Source organism: Oryza glaberrima, chromosome 6 (assembly GCF_000147395.1).
Source record: "Oryza glaberrima chromosome 6, OglaRS2, whole genome shotgun sequence".
Lineage (NCBI taxonomy): Eukaryota > Viridiplantae > Streptophyta > Magnoliopsida > Poales > Poaceae > Oryza > Oryza glaberrima.
In genome coordinates, this window is record NC_068331.1 from 3,545,644 (window position 1) to 3,565,266 (window position 19,623).

At 40.2% G+C, this 19,623-nt stretch overlaps 3 protein-coding genes across 3 annotated transcripts; 2 read left to right on the forward strand and 1 right to left on the reverse strand.

Moving 5' to 3' along the window:
- Positions 1–8: 8 nt before the first annotated feature.
- On the forward strand, positions 9–2,184 carry LOC127776183 (uncharacterized). Its single transcript, XM_052302535.1, has 5 exons — positions 9–193; positions 295–368; positions 470–573; positions 661–729; positions 1,612–2,184. The coding sequence occupies exons 1-5, from the start codon at positions 120–122 to the stop codon at positions 1,876–1,878; spliced, it is 588 nt and encodes a 195-aa protein (XP_052158495.1). The 5' UTR covers positions 9–119; the 3' UTR covers positions 1,879–2,184.
- A 327-nt stretch (positions 2,185–2,511) lies between these two features.
- Positions 2,512–9,447, reverse strand: LOC127776181 (fanconi-associated nuclease 1 homolog). Its single transcript, XM_052302533.1, has 15 exons — positions 9,250–9,447; positions 9,000–9,147; positions 8,022–8,557; positions 7,839–7,943; positions 6,685–6,946; positions 6,530–6,592; positions 6,017–6,091; positions 5,824–5,942; positions 4,891–4,961; positions 4,731–4,818; positions 4,466–4,606; positions 4,156–4,379; positions 3,691–3,964; positions 3,333–3,566; positions 2,512–3,039 (listed from the first exon to the last, which is right to left on the reverse strand). The coding sequence occupies exons 1-15, from the start codon at positions 9,352–9,354 to the stop codon at positions 2,590–2,592; spliced, it is 2,895 nt and encodes a 964-aa protein (XP_052158493.1). The 5' UTR covers positions 9,355–9,447; the 3' UTR covers positions 2,512–2,589.
- Positions 9,448–12,312: 2,865 nt separating this feature from the next.
- LOC127777976 (uncharacterized WD repeat-containing protein C2A9.03-like) lies at positions 12,313–19,379 on the forward strand. Its single transcript, XM_052304596.1, has 10 exons — positions 12,313–12,588; positions 12,695–12,884; positions 14,182–14,349; positions 14,446–14,532; positions 15,146–15,280; positions 15,413–15,523; positions 15,762–15,853; positions 15,936–16,041; positions 16,123–16,209; positions 18,730–19,379. The coding sequence occupies exons 2-10, from the start codon at positions 12,711–12,713 to the stop codon at positions 19,141–19,143; spliced, it is 1,374 nt and encodes a 457-aa protein (XP_052160556.1). The 5' UTR covers positions 12,313–12,588; positions 12,695–12,710; the 3' UTR covers positions 19,144–19,379.
- The last annotated feature ends 244 nt before the right edge of the window (positions 19,380–19,623 follow it).

Consider the following 19,623-nt stretch of genomic DNA (forward strand, 5'->3'; position numbering starts at 1 on the left):
AACCCTAGCCACCTTCGTCAGTCTCCGGCTCGAACGCGGCCACGGCGAGGCTGCGCGGCCAGTGATCTTGCGGTCCAGGCGGCGGCGGCGGAGGAGGAGGAGGAGGAGGAGGCGTCGAGATGGTGGTGGCATCCGGCGGAGGGCGGAACGCGTGGGCGAAGGAGATGACCATCCGCCGCAGGATTACCAGCATGTGAGCTACCTAACCTGAACTCCTCGGATTTTCTTTTTTTAAAGAAAAGATTTAGCTGTCAAGTTCATGAGTTTGATGCTTTGTGTGGATAACGATCTCAGATTCAACAAGACGCGGGAGCATTTTCCGTCCCTGAAAGATTACAACGACTATCTTGAGGAAGTCGAGGATATGAGTAAGTTGTTTTATTACTTGTCTCTAGGTTGGTCATCATTCAACAGTAAGGAAGCAAATGTGATTGATCAAGATTTGCTTGTTTGAAATTCGTTTTTCAAGCTTTCAACCTGATCGAGGGGATAGATGTCGAGGTGATTGAAGCTAAAATTGCCAGATATCAACAGGAAAATGCTGAACAGATATATTTGTCCCGGGCTAAAAGGGTATGCTGTTCATCATTGCGGGCTCTCGTGCTGTATTTGAATTTTATGATTGATAACCATCTTATTTCAACATCTTTTTGTCTGTAGGCCGAAGATCTTGCTGCCGCACTTAAAGCAAGCAGAATGAACCCTGGCAAGGCTGGTGCCAATGACACGGTTAGTTGATAGTATTAGCATTAGATTATACAGTTAATATATTTTTGCTCCTTCAACAGTATAGGTGTTGAGGATTTTATGGTTGGATGTGTATTTTTTATATATACATGAGAAATTCCATCATCTTTGAATGATTGCAAGTCTTCCTCTTTGGAGAGCATCATGTATGAATCTTAATAGATTCTAGCTGTAAAAAGCTCTGATAAAATTTCTTCAGAAAATGGTATTGAAGGCATACTGAATTTTACTCCCGACTGTACAAAGATCTAATAAAATTTCTTCAGGAAATGATATTTAAGGAAGTACTGAATTTTAAAGTGCAAAACTTTAGAATCTTTTTAACTTGACATCCTATCAAAAGACGTTTGATACAAGACTTGAAAGAAGAAATACTGTCATCAAATTGTGATCAAGCTGAAACATGCCACCACATGAGTACATGACTAAAGTAGAAATTATAGGGTGCCGATGTAAAGGCCAACCATTGGTTTCAGAAATGATGTCTCAGTTGACAATGCATTTCATATCCTTAAACAATTTGGTTTGCATAGTAATCTTTCAGCTTCACAAATTGGCTGTTTAAATTATCTGGCTATATTATGGCATTACTATGTACCATGTCAGTTTGGACCTTACTTTGTAGTATTTGCTAATTTTGTTGAGCTATTCTATTTCATCTGATTTGACTACTTCATGTGATGTGAGGTAGAATTGTAGAAAGAATTTGATGTAAACTTCTCGTTCTTCTTCTCTGTAACAGCAACACTTGAAATTGGTGCATTCATCCATTGATTCGATACACTGTAATATGTTCTGTTCTTTTGTTTATTAGAAAGATGTGGTATTTATTCCAATACTTGGTACTCTTGCAACTTGTAACAGGCTGCTGGAAGCTCTCAGGGCATTAGTAGTGGCGCGGGAGTTCAGGAAGGCCAGTATGCGCCTGCTGCTGTTCCCGGTGGGCTAGCTCAGCCTCGGCCAACAGGGATGGCCCCTCAACCGATCGGCGGTTCATCGGTTCCTCTTCAAGGAGATGATGAGGAGACCATGAGGCTACGTGCGGAGAGAGGGGCTCGAGCTGGTGGATGGTCCATCGAAATGTGCAAGAGAAGAGCATTGCAGGAAGCGTTCAGTACCATATTCGTCTGACGGTCAGATTAGACGCAAGAGCACCTAACATGTAGGATGCCTGATAATTTTGTGGACATCCTTTGGATGAGATGATGGGTTTTTACTGACCGATTGACATGGTTGGCTTGGTCCAAACATATGAATTTTGAGCACTTGGGATTGAAGCTCCAATCATCGTCAAGTGGCCTGGTGATTGGAAAAGACCATCCCTTCTCATTCTCAGCAATCTGGAAAATTGTGCATTTCTGTTTTTGTTCATAGCATATGAATGGTGATTGGAAAAGACCATCCCTTCTCATTCTCAGCAATCTGCAAAATTGCGCATTTCTGCTTTTGTTCATAGCATATGAATGTTGTGTGCTTGCCTGACTAAATTATCAAAAGCATATTGTGATAGTGAGACTGGTTGGTTTTCTTATTTGTGATAGTTCGTTGTTTCTCTAGCTTGGCCATGGCCCATTTGTAATACAAAATCTTTTCAGACTCAAACAGATCGGACTACATTATCAAAATTAGGAGCTGCCAATTCGCATGAACCCCCAACATGACTAAATATACAGTTCTTATCACATCCTTCAGCTCTTGTAAAATCTACTAGTAGATTATTTGTAACAACATTGGTTTTACATGTTACAATTGTTGGCCCTCTAATCAATCGAATACTTCATGCATTCATGGTCAATAAAATGAAATTGTTACACAGTTATAACTTACATTCAGGAACCTATCCTATCTCCTCTTAGAAACTGGGCTTACCTTGCAAACTTCCACATCAAAACCAAAGTCCATGAGAACAAGTATCCAGGCACGCTGTTGCTCAGACAGCTGGTCCCTTGGCCCTTTGACCTCCACAAGTTTAGCTTCACCGCCTCCTCTTTCATCAAGGAAACGCCATAGCAGCAGATCAGGCATTCCACTGGACCAGCTTCTGTAATCGAGGGCTAGATGCCGGAGCAGAGATGCCAAGCGATGGCCACCGGTGCATACGACGGCAGCACGTAGATCTGTCAAGGAATGCCGGTCCCAGTTAACACCCCTGCAGGATGTCCCCTGGTGTAGCTCCCAGGAGCTGATAAGAATCTCTTCAGCAATGCCATCTTGAATCTTTTTCAGCTGGGACTCTATAAGGTCCTTTCTTGATCTGTAGAATTCATCAGTTTCCAGGTCCAGAGGGGCTGTCTGCAAGAGAATGTGCAAATCAAGCTATGGATAAGTGTGTTGGCATGTAATTTTCTCTTTAACCGAATAAAGGGTTATCATGAGCCCAATCTATTGACAGTGATTAACAGGAGCAACAGGATGAATCCATTTTAAGAAAAGTAAGACCATTTTACAGAAAATACAGCATTCAGCATCGACTCAAACATGCCTTTAAAAAGCAGAATGGTTGTCAGCCATGTATAGACATCAAGCACATGGCTAAGCACTGTTGAAAACAGTGTGCCAAAAAAGTTGACGCGTAGTTCATCTACCTGAAATTTAGTCTGGAAAACATCTGGTACATCTGAAAATATTACATCCCACATTAGAAGGCCAAAGATAGTCATCCAAATGCCACCTTCTGAATGGGTACCTCGCCAACCCCCTCCTTCATCTGCGTAATATTGTAAAGCCAATTGCTCTACCCCACAAAGCTCACCATCGTATCCGTAAAATACATTCTTTGCACCTGTTTCACAATTTAACGGTCTTCCTTCTATATTTACCTGTTATAATCAACAAAGTGCCACGAGTATATGTACTTATTTAGCAAGCTTATACAACCTTGATGCAATAGATCAGAAGGAAAGTTTCTAATGTCCACAATGAGGAGCATCAGGTGATATGTACCTCTTTTATATTTTTCGTAACGGCATTGGCATAACTGGGAACTTTCCAGCGCCGTGGAGGTTTGCTTAAACGCACAACTCTCCTTTGCAGTGCAATCTTTGAACCAGCACGGACCCATGGATCAATTACCCCTGCTTCAGCTATTGACAGGCTCTCATTGGAACAATTCATGTGCTCCAAATCAACAGATAGTCTCAAAGCCCAATATCCTCGCTTTCTATCTGAAGCAACAGTACTGAGTAGTCTCTTTAGAACTCTTATTGCATCAGTATACCTGTAAAGTATAATCCACACGAAATGTGCAAATAAGTTAATTATGTTTACTATTTCATGTAAGGAAGAAACTAGTATGGCTAAAAGCTTCAGGTCAACTAAGTTTTACACAAACTTAGAAATTCCATATATCTGAACTTCTGAGGAGATTGCTTTGATTTTATCGATAATGTTTTCAAAGTTATTCCTTACCTACGGTCTCGTTCATAAACAGATACACCTAGCGTAAGTATCTTCGAATAGACCGAGGAAGCTGAAAAACGTGAGAAGAATGATGGGGGAGATTCAGCCCTAGTTGCATTTTCTTCTTTTGGTGCTGTGCTTAGTCGATTCTCAGATAACTCAATGCATCTTGTCACCATTTCCATGTTACTATTATCAAGAGATTGATCCATTACCTGTGCCACTTGAATAGCCTGAATGCAGTATAAATAGTAAATACAATCAAGAAGTGGCAAGTTATATTTTTGGGGTGGAAACAAAAATAAGATGAAAATTTAACCTCTTTGTACTGAAGTAGATCACTTCTTTCCTGAAAAACACGGTGAGAAATGGTGCAGGCATAGACTGGAAACCTCACCAGACCAAGATCCACTAACAGAAAGGATGAGAGATCTTGATCACCATTTAGAAAAAAGAGCCTCTGCATAATTGAACACGATCATCATTACATGGAAAAAGTATCTATTTGGATGAAATAATGATGTTGACAGCATAAACAGTAAACCTAGATTTAAGTTTTGCAACTAAAAATAGTTAGCATTCACCTGGACACGCCACATAAGTTCATCAGCCACATCTGAAGTTCTTATGCATGTTCCTGTCCATTTCAGAATTCGCTTTGGTAGAATTGTGCTGCATGTTCCAGGGGTGAATTTTCTTAAAAGGCCATGATATCCACAAAGGCAACAAGCATAGAGCCTTTACCAGGTTCCATTATGATATAAAGACAGAAGGGTGCTAAGAAGCTCATGTCGGCGTGTGCAGCTGACGTTATTCTGAAAGCAAAATAAAGGGGGGGAAATCCACTGAGTCAACCAGCTGGTGGACAGATACAAACTGAAAGGAGATGATACACAGGACAAAAGACTAATAGATAACTTTATCATCCAATGGTGAACTAGAATGAGAAGGACTCTGAACTTCAGAGTGAGCTGCACACCAGTGCTGTCCATCCATTCAGAGTATATGTTATTATGTTACTTCTCCAATGCTTATCAAATTTTACGAAATCTTCCTCTCAATTAATTTGATCAAGACAAGATGTCTCTACATATCTATTGCTGCACATTCCATGATATCCCCTGTTACAATCATCTTGTTCCAAGTCTGTATGTATATGCATGCATGATTTTTTTTTTCTTCTAGGTTCAGTGCTGAACTACTGATTGTATTTAATATATGTACTGTCACATCCTATGTAACTCTCCCTAAATGGTAACATCATTTTGCAAGTTATCACTATCATGTTTGTGCTTTGTATTTTATCTAGCACATGCATCTCCATGTGTTATCAGATAAGTTTAATTGATACAAATATATATCAATAGCGACACTTGGCATTAATCAGTTGCAATACTTCTAGTAGTCTAATTAATCAACTTTGCAACTAAAAAATCCCAAAGTTGTGCATTTTGAAAGTAGCCAGATATGAAGAAATGGTGATTTAAGTCAAGATGCAAATATTTGGACAGCAGCAGCATCTCGCTAGTTATTACATTAAGCAGTCAACTGGCCAAAAAGGATAGTGTACCAGACACAAACAAGCTTCACCAATCTTGAATATGACTATTTACTCAACATGCAAACATCAAACTTGTGCAATGCTGAGAAGAAAATATTAAGTACAAGATTTAAAACCTTTTGGAGCTCTTTTAGAATTTCTTTCATTTCAAGAACACTTAGCACATCAATAACCTCCTTGAAATCATAGTTAGATAGATCATCCATGCAGGATATCATGTCAATATAACCTGCCACTATATAGGAAAGAGATCATGATTGAAGCAGCCAACATATGAATTAGTAAAAGTGAGCAGGTCCAGATTATTACACTTAAGTTCCATGGCTGCCTGCCCCAGATCTGATATCTCACGATATGAGATGCTGCTCATTCGAAACCATGGCCCTACAAGAAATTTTAGGTGTTTATAAGTATGTGTATCAAACTACCCAAGGAACACAGGCATTAAAAGTCTAGAGGCAATTGTGGATCATTACGAATTAAATGAGAAGATCAACAGATGCATCAATTAATACAGAAATTTAGCAAACCCAAGGTTATTATTGTAGTACAGTAGTACACAATATAAAATCCCTAGAACTCATAGATTAATCATGTAAGACTTAATCACTTTCAAGAGGTAAGAAAGCTGCGCAGAGAACATTTCAAAGGTAAGGTATGGATAGTCTAGGCAATCAAGTAGCACAGGTAGCCCCTTCTGAAAATAGTGCTCCCAAATTCATGCTGTACAGTGTACATCTGCTATTTATGTAAAAATAAATGTGTAACCAAGAATGAAGTAAAATGAGCATCTCAGTTATTACTTGATGCCGATATAGCAACCTTTTCGAGTGTAGATCCTAACAAAGAGCCTTTGTCCATCATCTGATAACAACTGAAAAGAATCTGTTGAGGATAAGAACATACAGTCCTCGATGAGTACTTTTTAATTCACAAGTATAAGATATATATAGTGTGGGGAAGAAATAAGAAACAACCTAAAAATGACTTTTCCTTGTCACTAAAAAGGTGTGAATGGTTTGCCATCACATCTGTTATCATCAATCTAAAATTTGCCTGGTATCTCGTACTGCTAGGTTGCAGCAAATTTCCATTTCCAACAGCACCTATGAAATTTCCCCATAAGAACTGTGGATGCTTCAGATCATCATATGTCTCATTTTCATCTGTATATTTCTGACACTTAAGCTGGATGGGAACATGATCAAGTTGTTGTTCAGGCACGCCAACCACACATCCCTAACCAAAAAAAGAAAATTAGAAATTGAATGGCTATTAACTTGGTAGTACAGTCACAGAAAAAGAAATGTTAAACCCTTCCTAAAGCGAATGGAGTGAAATAGTTATTTCCACCAAAATTAATACAACTGATAAAGTCACCACCAAATAATTTCAAGAAGAAATAGCAATGCGGGGTTAGGTGAAATGGGAGCGTATCCTATGCACACAGGCCCTCGCGTGTACACACCGTGTACACCAACTAAAAATTATCACAAAAAATTCTAGGAAAATTCATACATGTACTTTCAATAGTATTACATCTACGTGCAAAGTCGCATCTTCAAATTCATTCTACATAGAGAATAACAAAAAAGATAAAATTCTGACAAAATTGCAACCTTAAAACTGTCAGATTTTTTGTTTTTTTTGTTACGGCTAAAATATAATGAATTTGACGTTAAGATTTTAACCCTAGGTGTAATACAATTGAAAGTATGTGTATGATTTTTTCTAGATTTTTTGGTGACATTTTTTAGTTGGTGTGCACGTGTGTACACGTGAGGGCCTGTGTGCATAGGATATGTTGCCAGGTGAAATAACATCATCCCAACGTTCTGAATGGAATGAGTCGCTTAAAGAGAAGGATAAGCTAGAGAGCATGACAGTAGGCATATAAAGCAATATCTGATTATGAAGCTGTTATATCTAATGCATGCATTAACATCAGGGACTATTAGCGAAGATGGCATGGGGTGAGATACTGAGATTTCAAAGATAATCTAATGCGCAGGTCAATGTTGGTTCCCTTACCACCTATAGGATAGTTAAAGTAGAACTTGAAGGGAAACATAGCAATTGCTGCAGTTCCATCAGTGTAATGCATTCTACATATACGAAGAAGTAAGCTCACCTCGCATTCAATATAGTGTCTGTCCAGTAGAGGAGCCAAAACTTTAGCCAGCTCTCGAGGTAAGTATCCAAGCATCTGTTCACATTCAGAGCCTGCATAAAGCACCTATGCATGGTGTTAAGAAAAAAAAATGTCCACAGAAGAGGCATATCAACAGGAATTTATTTTGACAAAATGGAAAACCTTGATAGCGTCAGGGTCCTTTGCATTCTGAGGATCTCGGAGAAGAGCAATGCTCGCACCTTCTTGCAATTCTATGTTGTCATGGAACCTCCTGCCCACTATGACAGTGTCAACTACTACTGAATCGCTAGAATCTGTCACTGAAAGCAAACCAATAGTACTCGAAGTTGAATCAGTTGAAGGCATGTGGGACAAGCACTTCTTGACTACACCACTGTTTGCAGTATTTTCCATATATGGTAATAATGCATCGGGTGGTAGACAGGTATCACATGTCTCCGAGATGTCAGGAGAGCCGTGCAGGCAACCAGGTGATGAAGCATTAGCACTTCCCTTTAAATTGACCTTGTCATTATTCAACGATAAGAAAGCTCCATCGCTAGATACATTTCCATTGGTCGGTTCCATATGTTCTGCCTCGTCACTATCATTCAAATTGTTCAGAGCAGGATCAGCTGTGTCTTTTTTACTGAAACTGAAATCAAGAAGGGTGCTCTGAGTTAACTTCCGTTTTGTTCCTCTTGTAAGGCATATATCTGCAAAGTAAAAAATTTCAGAATGAGAGAGTAAAGCTTTAGAACACAAGCAAGCAACCAACACAGTAATCCAATCGGGGAAAAAAATAAGTTCTACACAATGAGCACAAACACGTATATTTGACTTAAAGAATCAACCAAGAGATGACAATGCAGCATGAGAATAACAAATTACAACGGCGCGAGCAGCCAAGAAAACATGAATATGCCAATTTGTAGCTTGTCATGCCAATTTGTAGCTAATCGCAGAAAGCTGGCTGCTTAGGCCTTTGGGTGGTATAGTCACAGCAACGTTTAGCCAGCTCGGGATGGAACTAGGCAACTGGCAGCATTTCCGAACAAACACGCGCGGCACAGCCAGCTTTCCCAATCACTCTCCTCTCCACCGTAGCAACACAGGGAACACCCAACATCCCGCGGATTCACGGATTCGGCTACGAACCGAGGTGTGTGTTGACGCAGTAATCCGTGCCGCGGATGGACTCGCCGCAGACGGGGCACGCCACCGACCCCGCCGCGACGGCCGCGTCGCCCCCTCCCGACGAAGAACTACCCATCGCAGCATCCCTCTCCGCATCGGCCGCATCATCCTGGAGAACACAAAAGGAGCCGGAGCAGAAGCGGTGAGATCGGTGGAACCGGCGATGCCGCGGGTGGGTGAGTTCGCCGCGCCGCGCGAGGTTTGACCAAACCTGAAGGGAGCGGGAGGGGAGCACGGCGAGGGCGAGGGCGGCGGGGAGAGGGGAGCGGTGGCGCCGCCCGATGAGGCGGACAAGGCTCTCCCGCCCGGTCAGCATGGCCTCCTTCGCCGCCGCCGCAGGGGAGACGAGGTGGCGGCGCGGCGAGCCCGGGAAGGAATGGAAGTGGTCGAGCGAGCCGCGGCGCGCGGTTTTTTCTCTTTTTTTTTTGGAATTGCTATAAAACTTCTGTAAGTTTTTTTTTAATAAAACTTTTAAATTCATGATCATCGAATTATCTGGAGATATGTACGTGAAATTAAAATACTAGAAAAAATTTTCGCACAAATCATATATAAGATCTCGGTGCTAACCAACCAATCCATAGCTGATATATCGTATTTATGGTGTAATTATAAGAGCATCCACAATGTGCCTTATAAATGAGCCATAAGACTTTATGACTAGTTATATATATTGCGGCACTAGTCATAAGACATTAAATGCTAAAACTAGCAATAAGCTTATGGTTCAACCGTAAGAAAAAAAAATAATGAGATAAAGCACATATGCAATGCAGCTATAGTATAGCTTATTGGGTAGTTACATTTTAATTATAATTAATTATATTATAGGTGTATTTCAAATATAATTATATTTAATTATAATATGTATGACAGTTTTATAAACCTACCACAGTTTTTAAATTATTTTTATTTGGAATTCTGTTTTTCGCGGGGTAGGGTGGTTTTGGTACATGAAGGGGTGCACCGTGGCAGATATTGTTACGAAAGATTGCAGGTTTCGTACACGTTGTTTTTGACTTTGAGCCAGCTATGAGCTAACCCTTGTCCTTCATATGGAAAAGAGAGTTCATCAGTACTGAAGCTTGTACGATACCACACAACTTTCTGGTGTACATTGAATTTTATGCTATGGTATTTGTATATAGTTTTCTTGTTGAAATGGTTTGTCTTAGAGAGATTTTACTAGGAACACATTTTTTATCATCAAAAGAAATTTTTGTAGTTAAATATATCAAATAAATATTTGTGTATACCATCCACCGTGCTTAGGAGTTTAGGTTGTGTTCTTCCCCCCATTTTTCCAACCCACCTCTCTCGTTTTTCGCGTGCACGCTTTTCAAACTGCTAAACTATGTGATTTATAAAAAACTTTCTATAGGAAAATTGTTTAAAAAAATCATATTAATCTGTTTTTCAAAAAAAAAATAGTTAATATTTAATTAATCATGCAATAAAATGAACTTCGTTTTGCGTGCTGGGGAGGAGGGGTTCCTAACCCCCTTCTCCGAACACAGCTTTAGTATGTCACGACAATATAAATCTAGATTTATTTGTGTTTCACATTTAGGGTTCAGCATTTAACTTGGGCATTGAAACATGTTACGAAAATATATATATAGATAAATATAGTATGGATTTGTTGTGACATATATGGGTGAGCGATTGTTTGACTTGGTATATCAATTTGCATATGTGAAGGTTTAACATGCGAAAAAAGTTTATAAAAATATAAACAATATAAAGTGTTGTCTTAACTGAGAAGTCTGATTTTATCCCCGTTACTTAAAAGCGCATACATCTATCCATTCCCCTCCCCTATGATACAATCACACGAACAATGCTCCTTGTAAAGAAAAACAGAAAAACTGTTTCCCTAAGAAACAACGTGCCCTAAAAAGCTCTACATGCAACCGTTAACTCATAGAAAACTAAACCATTAAAACAATTGATCAATTTCCATCCTATTACAGCACGCGTTCAAGGAGTCTTTAGTAATAAGAAGAGCACAAAATATTTTACTACAAGAAACTCAAAGAAGAAAATGCAAGAGTTATATATTGTGAATAAGACCATCAATAACACATGAAATTTGCCCCTTCCAACCAAAACCTTTCTTTCTTTAGGATATATATCATATTTTGCTTCGCACCTAAAATAAAAGCTACACAATATTACCTCACTTCTAGTGAAATGACAAGCTTCTTTAGTTGTTTGTTACGTTTTTTTTTGTGTATATGGTGTCTGTTACAGTCGCCAAAGGACTATTTAAAATTATATATAAGATGTTAAACCCACGACTCAAAAATTATTATAGATAATGATCAAATCCATTCCATATAAAAATACCTCAAGAACAATAAAACCATCAAGTGAACAATAAAACAACGTTAAATATACTCAGCTAAGAAAATTACTCATTCCATCAAGTGCGGTTGTAGGTTTTTTTTGTCAAACGCTTGACCGTCCACCTTATTTAAAATTTTTATATGATTAGTATTTTGTTTGTTATTAGATGATAAAATTTGAATAGTTTTAATTTTAAAAGAGCAACCTAGGTAGCAATCTATAGCTTTAGGGCACGTTGTTTATTGGGGAAACGGTTCTTCTGTTTTTTTTAGGAAGGAGTATTGCACGTGTGACCGTAATAGAGGAGGAGAATAGATAGATGTATGCGCTTTTAGTAATAAAAAAATTATTAGATGAGTATTTTATACATGACTTATTTTTTATAAGCTTTTACTTAATTTTTGAAATAAGACCGACACACAGAAACCTAACCGCTGTGCACGTAGCAAAAATCCAGTTCTTCTAGAGACTACCCAGGTTATATCTTACTCCCAGCCATCCATCTCCTTCGTCCTAATCCTCTTCCTCACCCCATCACATCTCACGCGGTGGCTTACCTTGGCCACTATATAATGTACTGTACTACTTTCGTTTCAGCCGGTTCCCAACAGGATTAGTATGCACGAAAAATAAAACGGTCTATTAGCATGAACTTCCTTCGAAAAAAAATCCAACCTAAAACTTGACGGGACAGTTTAGATTCATTGTACTAGTACTATATTATGTCCTATCTAAATACTAGGTTAGGTTTTTTTAACGGAAGGAGTAATAAGTATTAGCTATTTTCTAAAGCAACCTTCATACAGAAATATTTTATAAAAAAATACACCGTTTAATAGTTTAAAAAACAGACACGCCAAAATGAAAGAGGAGAGTCACAGAGTGTCGAACACATCCTAATCACCCATTCCGCACCACCGTCACTGTCAATCCCATCCTCCTTCCTCTCCTCTCCTTCCTATTATCCTTTCCGGATCGAGCTTTGCCTTCCTTCTCCTACGCGCCTCGCCATCGCCGCACGGCGCAAAAAGGCAAGCAAAGGCGAACAACGCGCCGCCCGTGCGCCTCCCCTCCTCCCATCCACACGTTTCGCTCTCCTCCTCTTCCGATCCGTAGCAGCGGCAGCAGCCGCCGACACGCGGGGGGAGCAGAGCTCGCGGAACCCTACCTCTTGAGGCTTCTTATCTGCTTCAGCCGAGAGGTCTAGTAATCCTGGGTTCTGATGGCTGGTTGTGGTTTGTTGTGTTTGTGTTTGTGTGATCTGAGTTGGGTTTGGTTTGGTTTGGTTTTGGTTTGCGTGTGTGCAGGGGGGGCGAGGCGGCGATGGCGGCGGCCGTGCGGGACGGGGCGGCGGCGGTGGGGTACATGGCGGAGGATGACCCTGACGGGGCGGCGTCGGAAGACGGCGATATGGACGTGGAGGTGGGCGGCGAGGAGTCGCAGGCGCGCGACGGCGACAGGAGGGACGGCGGCGACGGCGACGACGAGTACGCGCTGGTCGGTAACTCCTTCCTTGCTGCTGGTGGTTGGCTTGGTTGTTTTCGTGCCGCGAATCTGAGCCGCCGCCGTGCCACTGTTCCGGCTTGGTTGGTTGTTTTCGTGCCGCGAATCTGAGCCGCCGCCGTGTCACTGTTCCGGCTTGGTTCTCGTTTGATTTGTCTGAGGGATCAATTCCTCTTTGTTTTTTTTTTCATTTTTTTTTTTACCTTCAAGATTGGGTTACGCTTGGTGGGTAGCATGTCGCGATAAGCGTCGGAGCTTAGTATCTAGGGTTGTTCATGGACATAGGATAGCCTTCTGCTCCGAATCAGGTCTCTGCTGATCGCTATCATGGGTATACAGGGTTAGTTTTCTAATGTTTTGCAGTGCTGCTGCTAGGATGCATCGCGTGGTAAAGGACACATAGGAAATAAGTTAAAAAAAAGCAGTTGATTGTTTTGTTATGACAAAGTAGAAAAGGCTAAGTTGGCATCTATAAACAGTTATTATATTTGATAAGTGGGGAATTTACTTAGTCAAAAACACATCGATTGCACGGGGAGCCTTAGTGCAGTGATGTACTCTAAACAAGTGTATGTGTAATTAATTTTGGTTGATTAATAGGGATATGGACAATTTTTCCCATTTAGTCTTTGGTTGCTGAATTCTTTTTGTTAACTAGAGACTTCATGTCAACGGTGTTTGTGGAGTAGATTTTTTCTGCCCAATCATGCAGCTCTAGATTGCTACCTAGGTTGTGCTTATCTTCAGCCAATAATGGCATGGCATACCATTCTCTCTGTTAGGTCGTTTTCATAAAAGGGGTATAGTGCATAGTTTTTCTATGCCCATCTTGGCCCGGCGTTGTGGATGCATTGTTTTTCAGTGCCTTTTGAATTGGCTAAGACCAATGAGTATCAAATATGGTTTTCTACCAGGAAATAGGACTCATGTCTTGTTCTTGTTGATCAAAGTTAGATCAGTTCACCTATTCAATTAATTGCCGACTCAGCTGGGCCCGTCTTTTGGCATATGTGATAACTGATAGTGCCCATGTGGGTCAACATGCCTATCTAATTGCCAGATCACAGGATGCTGGAGAATCGGATGCAACAGCTTGTCAAGGATAAAGATTATCTGTTTTGTTCAAACTTCTTGTGTTTTCCTTTGGTCTTTTCTGTACTGTGAGATCCGAACAGAAGCATGATGAGTTTGCTTCAATCTTTAGGGTTATTCAGATGTGATTGTTCATTAAATGGTCTTGTGCATATGAAATAAAAATAGGTTGAAACAAAGTGTTTTTTTTTTTGTGCAGCTCACTAGGATAACTGATACATCAGCAGCTGAAGCAAGAGCAGGAAAGGATATACAAGGTATACCATGGGAGAGGTTACAAATAACCAGGAGTGATTACAGAAAAGCTAGGTTGGTACAGTACAAAAACTACGAAAACTTCCCTCAATCAGGAGAGCTCATGGATAAGGTCTCTATTATCATGAAATTTTATCTATCAATGTTTGTTTTTTTGCTCTATGGATGTTTCAAATCCCTGAAAAAAAATGCATCTTACATTTTTCAGATATGCAAGCAAGTGGATAAGATCAGCAAGTATTATGAATTTCACTACAACACTAGATTAGTGAAGCCATCAATCCTCCACTTTCAGGTGAGTTGCATTCTTTCTTAGCTGACAAATACTCCTTTTTATCAATCCTCCACTAGATTAATGCGGGATAAGCTATTTTTCTTAGCTGTTAGCATTAGTTGTGTATCATCGGAGTTGTTACACCTCATTTACTTGATCTTATGTATGTGGCCATGTCAATAAGAACTACAAAGATAAAAAATGTTGTATGATCATTAGGGAAAGGGAACCTTTAACAAATTGTGAAATTGGCCTCTAAACAAGAAATCTACTGTTCCAGAGCATAGAATTAGTTCAATTGTTTTGCAGGATTCTGGTTCAGTTATGTTGGTAAAAAGGTTTTGGGATATTTCAAAGGGAATGCTGTAGTGGCTAAATACTTGGATGTTTTCATGGAACTGTTAAACACATGAAATCATGGCTCACACAATCTTGCCAGTGAAAAATTAAGTTTAAAGTTCTTCATACAAGCGAATTTTGAACTATGACTGGATATAATCAATGATGCAAACTTAACACTTTTGCCTTGATGTCTTCATTATTATGAGGTCCATTCTTCTTTATAGCTGCTATTTGAATTTGTCTTGTCATATGAGTCCCAAGGCTGCTCAGTACTGACGAACTGCTTCTGTAGCTTAGGAATTTGTTATGGGCAACGTCGAAGCATGATGTCTACTTCATGTCAAATTCCACAGTAGGCCACTGGTCATCATTGTCTCACAATCTATCAGAGGTTCTTGATTTCTCCGGGCATGTTGCTCCTGCGCAGGTTTTCTTCTTTTCATTTCCTGCTTGTGTTTATTTGAACTAAAGATCTTCTTTTATTAGTGATGTTTCTCCCAAGTTCAATTACTCTTGTTTTTTTATGTAAAATTATTCTGAAATTAATGTTATCACACAGAAACACCCTGGCAGTTTACTGGAAGGGTTTAGTGGGGTTCAAGTTAGCACACTTTCAGTGAATGAGGGTTTATTGGTTGCTGGTGGTTTTCAGGGAGAACTAATTTGCAAGGTAAGGTGCTGTTTCCCCTACTTTTGCTTTATAATAAGTACCTGCTTTAATGAAAAAAAGGCTAGCCATGAGTATCATCAGGCTTACATGCTCAATATTTGCCAGTCTTGGTACAGGTTTGGGGATCCTTTACTTTTTCTTAATAAAAGAGGCAACCATGAATATTGTTTTTTTAAATAGAAAAGGCAAACCTTAAATATCAGGTTTACGTGCTCAATATTTTTTATCTTTTGTACAGGTTGTGGGAGACCGTGATGTTAAGTTCTGCACAAGGACAACTTTAAGCGACAATGCTATCACAAATGCGATAGATATACACAGATCTGCAAGGTAAAAATATACCAGCTTAAATCTTTGGCTGAAGATGTACCTATCATTACAGAAATCTAAAGCCCTAAAATTGTCCATGTAGTGGAAGCTTGCGTGTTACCGTGTCCAACAATGATTGTGGTGTTCGTGAATTTGACATGGAAACATTTCAGCTCTTGAACCACTTCAGTTATAACTGGCCAGTAAATGTAAGTTATCTCTCTTCAATATCCATACAACGCTTTTATGTCCAGCCATCCTTGTTTGACTTCCTTACTACTCCTATGCAGCACACATCTGTGAGCCCTGATAGGAAACTTCTGGCAGTAGTTGGAGATGATCGGGATGCTCTTCTTGTTGATTCAAGAAATGGAAAGGTAAATGGCTAACATGTGCTCAGTCTCACATCGTCTGGCCTCAGTGGCGAAGCCACGGGGGGTGCTGGGGAGGGGCTGGCACCTACGCTACCCCGATACGCTGATACGGATACGGATAAGCGATACGGCAATACCGGGATATACCGTCTTCTCAAAAACATGGATATGGGGATACGCGTATATATATATATATATATATATATATATATATATATATATATATATATATATATATATATATATATATATATATATATATATATATAAAATTAAAAAATACAAAAAAAAATAAGTGTGGAATATGGACTGAAAAATTAGGTGGCACAACAGCATCAAATCACCAATGCACCGATCATCATATATGTGATATATATCTCAGTATGACAGATTCACAGCATCTCACCATTCACTGAAGAGGCATGCATAAATAAGTGCAAGACTACACAGTAGATGAAATCATGAAAATAACATAGTTCTTCAAGTAGATGGTAGACAACATTTTTCACATAGTAGATAAACCAATAGTAGAACATAACCACAGCGCTAAACTAATTAGAATTAACTTGTCCATGACTTCAAATTCAACTCATTAACTAGATAGCAAGACTAGATAAATTGATTGTTGATTTCATCCATTGGAACCGAAGTGGATGAAGGCCCATCATCACCTTATATGTCCAATGCACCAAGATCTAGCAGTCTCTCAGGGTCAGGCTCATCAAGTGACAGTTCTAGCAGTCTCGATGCATCAAAATCCATTGAATCTACCAAAGACGACAGCAATTGTACTAAGAAAAAGGGAACTGGAACACTATGCACGATGCAGATCAAACTTGGAGGGGATTTTCATTTACCTCAAGTCCTCAATGTCGTCGGAGGCTGGGATCGAAGGAAGACAACGGCGCTAGGCGCCGGTCGAAGCGGGCAGCGGAGGACGGATCAGAGACGGTGGCAAGGCAACGCAGCGACGGTGTAGGCGGCAGCGCTGCGATGGGTATTGGGGTAGTGAGGAGAGAGGGGCAGTGTGAGTTGTGAGAGCGAAGGGTGGCGCGGGTGGAGGGGGAGAGAGATGCGGTTTTGTTCCTACGCGATTTAGGGCTCCCCCGTATCAGGTCCGCATCCCGCCGTATCGGAAGAGTATCGGTATTTATTTTAATTATCTGAAAAAGAGAAAAAAGAGGGATACGTACAGGATACGTATCCGGACGTATCTCATACGTATCCGCAGCCTGCCACCCCTCATCCTCCGATCGAAACCGCCCCCTTCCCCCCCCCCTCTCTCTAGATAAATAATCCCTCCATCCCTAAATGTTTGTCCGTTCGTCTTATTCAAAAACTTTTGTGAAATATGTAAAACTATATGTATATATAAAAGTATATTTAACAATGAATCAAATGATAGGAAAAGAATTAATAATTACTTAAATTTTTTGAATAAGACGAACGGTCAAACATGTTTAAAAAATTTAACGGTGTCAAACATTTAGGGACGGAGGGAGTAATTAACAGATGCAGGGAGTATATCGGTAGCTAGCAACTCACTAAGTCCGCATGCATATGTGTAGCTGAATGCATATGCATGGCTCTAGCTGGGAGCATCGATCAGCACTCACTAACTCCCGCATGCAGCTGGGCGAAGCTTTTGATGTGATGTGACCAATTAACAGGATGAAGTCTTCAAATTAAAGAAGTAATTGAGATGTTTTGTAGTGTATCAAATCTCAGTTCTAGTATAGACGAACTACATAAATTGTGTTTAACTCTCTCTTGCATGATTCAACTATGCAATTCTTAGGGTGCGTTCGATTCAGTTATTGGAAGTATATTTCTAGCGGCAGCGAATGATTAATTAGGTATTAATTATTAGAAACTTATAAAATAGATTAACAAACTTCTATAAAAAACTTTTGCACAAACAATTTATTTAACCGTTCGGGTAGTAGCTAATGAAAAAGGAGAAGTTGCCCAAAACAACTCAGCCTTACTAAAGAGACGGATGGATGGGGGATAAACCGCCTAGACGCCCACACAAGATCGATTCCGAGGCCACCATTCTGTTGGGGGTGAAAACTGATCATGCATACAGTACGTTGTTTACCAAGCAGCAATAAGCTTTCTTCTGGATACATTGACCTTATGGTTGGCCCCTCTAATATATAAATCCTGGCTTCGCCACTGTCTGGCCTAGTCTCAATTCTCAACCATTATTGTTAGATATTCATTGTAGATATTAATTATCCCCCCCCCCCACCCCGAAAATTCAAAAAAATATATTAATTATTCTGTTTTGTATCGTTTTAACTTGGACAAACCCTGTCTCCATGCTTATTAGTGTAGCACATTGGACTGCTAGGGTCTTACCCTTTTCTTTACAAGTCACAGGCATTTTGCTTCCATGACCAATAACAAAATTATGTAGTATATGAACTTCAAGAGAGATTGATTTTTTTTTTTTTGTGAATTGTACCGTTCTGGTGTTTATCTGGATAGTGACATTGAACGCTGAATCCTTCTCTTCAGGTAACCTCTACCCTAGTTGGCCATCTGGACTTTTCGTTTGCTTCGGCATGGCACCCTGATGGCCGCACCTTCACAACCGGTAACCAAGACAAGACCTGCCGCGTCTGGGACATACGGAACCTGTCAACCTCCCTCTCAGTCCTTAGGGGCAACATCGGCGCTATCCGTTGCATCCGCTACTCCTCAGATGGTCAGTTCATGCTCTTCTCGGAGCCGGCCGACTTCGTGCACGTCTACAGCGCCGCTGCGGACTACAAGAAGAGGCAGGAGATAGATTTCTTCGGCGAGATCTCCGGCATCTCGCTTAGCCCAGACGACGAGTCACTGTTCGTCGGTGTGTGCGACCGTGTGTACGCCAGCTTGCTGCACTACAGAATGGTCCACTCCTTTGGATACCTCGACTCGTTCATGTAGAGAGGGAATAAAAATGGTGTTTCTGTTGTGTTAGGCCACCCATCTCGGTGGCGATTCTGATGTGCGTGTTCAGGGAATGTATCTGCCTGTTCAAGTGCATGTTTAGTCAAAGGCTCAAGCGTGCAGCGTGAGCCTTGCCCTGTGAATAGTTAGCTAGTAAATCATAGACTGTATGGACCAATACTCTCTCTGGACAATAATGCAGAAGTAATCTATATCTTCAGTTGTTGGTTCTAGTGTTCTACCCAACTGAGCGCCAAAGATGCTGAAAATTTCGAGCTGATGCGTGATAATTGCACTGTTCTTTTTACAACTTGAGAGTTGAGATAACAAGTGTAGTAAATCCTAAATCTATTTTATTACTTAATGACGGTTAAAACTTAAAAGATCTATCATCTGGATTATAAATTTCCATGCTAACTGGTGGGAGAAAAAAAAAGTTATACGCTGTTTAATTGTGTTAAAGTTGTGTTTGAGAAG